This window comes from Penaeus monodon, chromosome 3 (genome assembly GCF_015228065.2).
Source record: "Penaeus monodon isolate SGIC_2016 chromosome 3, NSTDA_Pmon_1, whole genome shotgun sequence".
Classification (NCBI taxonomy): Eukaryota; Metazoa; Arthropoda; class Malacostraca; order Decapoda; family Penaeidae; genus Penaeus; species Penaeus monodon.
Window position 1 is genome coordinate 1,098,701 of NC_051388.1, and position 7,500 is coordinate 1,106,200.

General features: G+C 39.0%; 1 protein-coding gene across 1 annotated transcript in view; it reads right to left on the reverse strand.

Moving 5' to 3' along the window:
* Positions 1–2,469: 2,469 nt before the first annotated feature.
* The window catches only part of LOC119589946 (CD63 antigen-like), a 13,807-nt gene continuing 8,776 nt past the window's right edge, over positions 2,470–7,500 (reverse strand). Inside the window, exons 4-5 of the mRNA XM_037938627.1 lie at positions 3,466–3,705; positions 2,470–3,216 (exon numbers count right to left, since the gene is read on the reverse strand). Coding sequence (XP_037794555.1) covers positions 3,151–3,216; positions 3,466–3,705 — 306 coding nt within the window. The 3' untranslated portion in view covers positions 2,470–3,150. The remainder of the gene's footprint in view (positions 3,217–3,465; positions 3,706–7,500) is intronic.

A 7,500-nucleotide genomic window follows, 5' to 3' on the forward strand; every position in this document is an offset into this window, starting at 1 on the left:
CATGCAAACTCGCACATAAGCACATCCACGAACACAGGCACAGGCATAGGCACGCACGCACACGCACACACACACACACACACACACACACCACCACGCACACGACACACACCACCCACAACACAAGCACACAACCACACTACACACAACGAGCACGCAATAGCACGCACGCAAGCAGGCAGCGGCAAAACAAGCAACAAACCCATACTTACATTATCAATCGAAGTCTAGAAAACGAGATAGAGCGAGAAAGTGAGTGGAGAGAGAGAGAGAGAGAGAGAGAGAGAGAGAGGGAAGAGAGAGGGGAGGAGAGGGGAGAGGGGATGGGAGAAGATAGAAAGGGATGGGAAGGGAAGGGAAGAGGACAAGAGAAGAGAGGAGGGAGAGAGAGGAGAAAGAGAAAAAAGACGAAAGATAAGATACATAGATTGATAGAGAGGAGGGCACGAGAGGGGATGGGAGAGAGCAGGACAGGAGAGAGAGAGAGAGAGAGAGAGAGAGAGAGAGAGGGAGAGAGAGGGAGAGGGAGAACACCAGAAAGCGAGAAAGATGGGGACTGAAATCGAAGGCATAAAACTGCAAATGAGATACAGTACGACAATGTGAACGAGTCTAAGAAAGTTAAGCCATCTGGCTGTGACCCAAACTGCAAGAAGTCGAAAAGAAAAGGTTTTTAAATCTTGCCCTTTGAGGAGACAATATAGAGAAAGAAGATACACTTCTATACGATGACGGAACACAAGGCTCACCTCATTCTGAAAGTATTTTGTGTCCTATCAAGTCACCAGTTTTATGAACCTTGTATCATTCAAAACATATCTGCATAGGGGGTTCTTACGTGTAGTAAAGGTATGAATGAGAGCGAATATCTTCACAGTTCTCAAGGTAAAACTGTTTCCATTAAGACTGAGATAAGTGCTATTCCAGAGTTGCCCTGGAATAGCAGACTACAATGATACATTTACTTTAAACCATAGTTTTCTGTTCTGAACTCAGTATTACTGTAACTTTTCTGTGTTCTGAGACATTGATGGTATGCAAGAGAACCTGTTTATTTATTGAGAATTTTCTGCCGCATCATCTTCTAAGGCATATTCAAAATATAATAGGGTAGGGCTTGGGGACAAAGTACCCAGTTAAGAAAGTTTTCTGGTTCAATAAAGCAATGTTTATGGATTTCCAGAATGGTCGATGATCAAAAACAAATGTGCCAGACATCAAAGGTCACATGACATGAAAAAGTATTGTGGGAAAAAGGGTAAAAATGACAATGATTAGGATAAGAGGACAAAATGGTTAATGTTTAAAACAAATAAATGTCAACTGGGGTCATACAGAACTATGGTAAAATATTATGGCGAAAAGGGCAAAACGAGTTAGGATAAGTGGACAGAATGGGATAAGAAGAGAAGGAAAAGGAAAGGGGAAGAGGAAAAGGCCATACAAATTTTGTTGAGGCAAGGGCCAAGCTCCAAGGCAAGGCTGATCCCCTCCATTAGGCCTCAGTTCCTGTCTCCTTAGCCCCTCCCTTCCCCCCAAAAATTAGCTAGTTATTGGGAGATATGCAAAATGTTTTACTCTTTCCTGCTAAATGGAAAAAAACAAGCTTAAAACCTGGAATCAGGTTATCTATTGAAAATTTTCTCCCACATCAATATCTAAGGTCATTAACGGCATATTCAAAACAGTGATAGGGTGGAGCTTTGGAAACAAAGTCCCCAGGTAAGGAAGTTTTTTTGGTTCATAAAGCAAGGTTCGTGCTTTTCCAGAACAATTAATGATCAAAACAAATGTGCCAGACATCAAAGGATATATAAGCATTATGATAAAAGTATTGTGGCAAAAGGGTAAAAATTACTTAATGATTAGAATACATATACAGAAATAGATAAAGAAGAGGAAGAGAAAAGTGGAGATGAAAAGACCATGAAAAGACTCCCAATCATATGTCTCAGTGTAGTCCAGATGAAAATGTTTCCATACAAATTAGTGTATAGGTGACAATGTACACAACATTCTAGTTTTCTTTTTATGAACCGACTTTTTTTTTTCTAAGAAACCCCACTTGGCTTCAATTTTGTTTTAAAGTTTATAAATGGCATGGGGTTTTCAAGTATATTGTAGGAAACCTTGAAGCCTTACCCCAATGAGTCACCAGCTTCAGCTATACAACTTTTTCTCGCACACACCCACTTACACACACAAAATATATATTCAAGTTTTCTCAGGCACTTTAATATTCCTCATGAAAATTTCCTGTATGCTTTCAAAGCACTTATATACTGCCCAGTTGTCTTTTTACATATGAACTACCCAAAATATTAGGTAGATTAAATTCTTTACCAATTTCCTGTAGAATTAGGAAAGTGATCAAATCTTCATTTACATGCAATGTTAATTGCTTGTAAATGTTTCTTGGCCCTTCATTATCTAGTTAAATAATAACTGGGCATGAAATACACACATGAAATAGATCTGAACATTTTATTAGGAGAGTACACAGAAGAGAACAATCCATTACATTGATACATATAGAAGTTTGAATACATGTTTACTTCACTGTTTTTCTAGTCTCCCTTCCAATGCAGACTATATAAAAGAACCCTTTTCACACCCTTTAAAATTATTACCATTCATATCAAAAACTTACGTATCTAATTTTCAGGCTTAAACTCCATATCACATTCATAGTTAACATCACACAATCAAAAAATCACTAGAAAAATACTCTTTCCCTGGCCATGCTCACAACTCTTCATATAAGCTTTTCGTATGTGAACCTTTACTTGGCACCAATTTGGTATTTCATGGATAAATATTGGTTAATTTGTTTTTTTCCGCAAAATGCCCAAATATTCTTGGATATATGCCCTCAGAAAATACAGTACTCATACATTTACACCACCTGTACCACTAAAACCTAGATCAGTTTCATTACGGAATACTTTCTTGATGGAGGAACCGAAGGCCAATAAAAATTCACAGGTCAAAATAAAACAGAATAAGAACCATGAAATATACGGCAAATGGTCTTGCATAAAATCAGGCTTTCATGTGACCAATACCCCCTTCCTATATGCATGTATGGCACAGCAGTCTGGGAGCCAACTGTTTCGTAATACTGTTGAGGGGATGAATTCCATTCGGCGTTTACAAGATTTCGTACCGCTCCTTCACTGCTCGGACTAGACAGTGTGACATCCAAACGCCAACCATCTGTGAAGGAAATCAAGATATAGTGTTTCTGAATATAAACTACATTGTGAAGTTGGGTGTGAAAAAAGTAAAATACTTTTTAATGTGAAGGAAATCAAGATGTAATGTTTCTGAATATAAACTACACTGCCGAGTTGGATGTGGAAAAAAGTAACACTTTTTAATAAGAGTTTCAAAAGTACATATGGGTATTACCTTTGCATAGATTGCACTATACCATTACCTATACATGAATTGCATTATACATACCTGCAGCAGAGCAAGGGCAACTGCACCTCCAATAATGGCACCAATGTTGCGCATTGCCGAGTCGTTGAGGGCAGTGTAGCAACCATCAGTGAAGATGGTTTCTGTCTTGTTGCCAGAGAACACACCATGGCCGCATCCCGCAGTAATAATCTTGCAGCACGTGTCAGGTACTCCAGTCACATTCTTTCCAAAGGGAGTGATTTCCCACTCAGTGTAGTTGTTCGTTCCACAGCAATGGTACTGAAACAGAAGACAACTTGCTTCAAAGATATGCACACTACAAAGCAGATGAAGCTTTTGAGTTAGGTAAAATGTGTTTAACTAACATTCCATTTTCTTTAGAAAACTGAATATGTAATACCAATATATTTTTCAAGATTGCATACTGTAGAAATTGCTGGAAGAAAAAAAAGGGAAAAAAAAAAAGCCTTTTTCCCCCAAGGAAAACTCAATCCTCATTCATACTTTTTTTCTATTGGCACTACTTTACCTTGCCTCCATTCTAATATACACATTACTGACATTTCAGAGGAAAGCAATTCACTCTCTACTGAAGATAAAGATACACACAACAGTCTAACTCGATACTGCCGAGGGTGTCTTTTTTTTTTTTTTCCCCCACACAAACTTGAGGAAAAGTGAAACCAGGTGAAGTCTACCAATGGACTCCTTGGTGGTTAAGCACTTGTGGAGCCATCTATGTGCAGAGATTTCACAGAAAAATACTACAGTAAACATTTTTTCAGCTACGTGGGCTTAAAATCGGCAACTCCAGATGCTTATCCTTTTAACCAAGTAAAGGTCTCGTATTGGAATTGTATTAAAAAAGTATACGTCTTTCAAGTAAAATATATAAAACACATCTTGACTAATATCTAAAAAATAGTAATCAAATTCTACTGCACGTAACTTTTATGCTTTAACAGACTATAAATTCTTCATTTTTAACTTTCATACTTTAGACCTGGCAACACAAATGGCCAAGCTCCTCCATCTTACTCTAAATCATACTAGATTCAGAAGAATAATTGCCAAACATCAGGACATGACAGAGCACTTAACCCATTCACCCCATGTGGAATCTATTCTAGCCATGCTCTCAATGGACGCCAACACGTATGGCATCTAATCTTGCCATGGCTTCTATGAGCCCCATAACGTTTGGCACGTGTTTTTGCCATGATGACTGATTACAGACTGACTATTTTTTTTAACCTAATAGATGGTTCTGCTACTAGTTTTACTTGATTGGTTGATAATTATGTGACGTATGTAATTTATGACATGTGTAATTATGACAATTATGATGTGTAATCATGTGATTTGTTCACACTAGATTGCGTGATAATGATGTACCTTGACCTGACTGGTTGGAAACTAAGTAATTGCTTTGATTGGTGGATCAGGTCACATGGTGTGACCCGATTGGTTAGTGATGTGAATAGAAGGTCAGTCAAACGCTCATTCCAGCAGAACAAACGCAGCCTTGGAAGGTATGAGCTCTTACTCCCTTTCTCAATCTCGCTCTAGCTCTCGCCCTCGCCAAACTTTCCGCAAGTGACGGCCTGTGTGCAGGGTACACTGCCGTGTTCAAGATCTACACCAGCAGGGAACAGGGGTGTCGACCATCCCAGTGGTGGACTTGATGGAGGAGGGTGAATTCTTTTGGAAAGGATACACAGTGTTTGTTGACAACTGATACACCTCTCCAGTGCTCTTCCATTTTTTACAATCCAGGAAGACTGGTGCAGTGGGGACTGTGCGCCTGAACCGCTGCCACATGCCTCGTGATTTGAAGGTCCGGAAGCGGGGGGATGTGGACTCCTTTGGTGCACAGGGCACTGGCCACTGTGAGCAGCCACACTGTTTACAAGTATTTGGGCAACAGGTCAGAACATATTGACTTTTGTCTGGACCTCGCCATGTCAATCATAAATAATTTTCTTTCGGACATCGAGCCCTACAGTGCTCGAGAGCACCCATCAATGTTGCCTTCTCCTTCCAGATTTCAGGGCAGGACTTGACACATTGTGAGGGAGACAACTGGAAGGAGATAAGAGGCGTTTCCTCGGCTACATGGCCGGAAGGAGGAAGATGACACAGGCTATATGTCCGGCATGCGAGGTGTCGCTATGCACCTATGGGTGCTTCAAGAGGTATCACTCAAAAAAATTTGGAATGAGTAAAAAAGTAAATAAAAATGGTGATGGGTAAAATTCTGTTTCTTGTTCTCCTTTCTGTAATTGAAAGAGGCAGCTAAGTCTACATTCTGACCTCCTATATAACAAAACAGCAACTTTTAAAATTCATAAACAAACTAAATGAACTATATTCTCGCTTACAAGTCTTGTACAAAAGAAAAAAAACACTAAACTTACACAGTGTGACCTTACATATCAATAGATAGCTATTTGTGAACATCAAAGTGAAGCTACATTCACTTCTGCTTTTCTTCCTTTTCTGTTGAATGAAAAAAAAAAAAAAACATGGTCTGGTCTCTCATATGGACAATACACTACTTTTGAGTATCAAAATGATATTTGGCCTGCTGCTGTGCTCTATATTTTGCTTTATTTGAAAGTTTGAAAACAAACAAAAAACAAAAAAATACAAAAAAACAAAAAAAAAACGGGTAAGTCCATACTTTTACATCTCGTTAAAAAACGACACTAACTTTTAGCATCAAAGTGTTGATGTCATCTGTTAATATAGACAACTTGGAAGCGATTCAGTATATCTCCTCAATACAAAGGCGAAAAGATGCCTAGAAAACACCATGAGAAACGTGCAGTTTCTACACATTACCCTTATATAAAACCCAACTTTACTACAAAATCTATGGCTAGATTCATGCAAAATTGATATAATGGTCTTTGCGCAGCCACACCGCGCCAGAAAAAATCCCGTTGCTGGGGCCCACGCAGCTGGCAACTGTTCCCAGAGTGTGTTGAAGACATTTGCTTGACCACTTACTTAATAAATTTCAGAGGTAAAACACAGCTTTTCAGTTACAGGGAAATGTCTTTTTCTTTTTTACTGCATTTGTTTTTTTTTACTTTTTTACAAGAAATCTCTATCAGGAATGAACAGGAGTGAAAAGTAAAATTGTCACTGGCCAATATATAAATTGAAAAACTAAAAATATCTAAAGAGAAATTATCTTCATTATTGCAATATATCAACAACAGTATGAATAGAATAATCACTGCAACTAAGCGGTGTGTGTGTGTGTGTGTGTGTGTGTGTGTGTGTGTGTGTGTGTGTGTGTGTGTGTGTGAGTGAGTGTGTGTGAGTGAGTGTGTGTGAGTGAGTGTGGTGTGAGTGAGTGAGTGTGTGTGAGTGAGTGTGTGTGAGTGTGGTGAGTGAGTGTGTGTGAGTGGGAGTGTGGTGAGTGAGTGTGGTGAGTGAGTTTGGAGTGAGTGTGTGTGAGTGAGTGTTGTGGAGTGTGTGATGAGTGTGTGTGGTAGTAGTGTGGTGAGTGTGTGAGTGAGTGTAGTGTGATGTGTGAGTGAGTGTGTGTGAGGTGTGTGATAGAGTGTAAGTAGATGTGTGTAGTGATGATGAGTGAGTGAGGAGTGTAGAATGTTGTGTGTGTGTGTGTGTGTGTGTGTGTGTGTGTGTGCGTGCGTGCGTGTGAGAGAAGGACCAGTAACTGACTCGAGTGTATTTGCGTGCGTGCGTGCGTGCGTGCAAGTATATAAATGGTATAGCAAAAAGAAATTGGATACTGCATAGCAACTTTAAAATCCAAATATCCTGTGTTCACACTCAGGACAATATCTGATTGAAGAAAATTGGACTGATTTCATTATTTCAGAAAATCTGGGGTTGTGACATGTTTATTGTACTTATCATTATTTGCACATTTTTCTGATAAATGCAAGTTGTATAAAAAACAAACTTGTGTATAAAATAGTGCATGATTTGGAGAGTCCTGTGACTACATAATAAAATCACATTTCTAGAAATAAATACTGAATAAGGAAAGCATAACACACACACTTTCATTCTTTCTTCCTCTTTCTCAACCCAAAA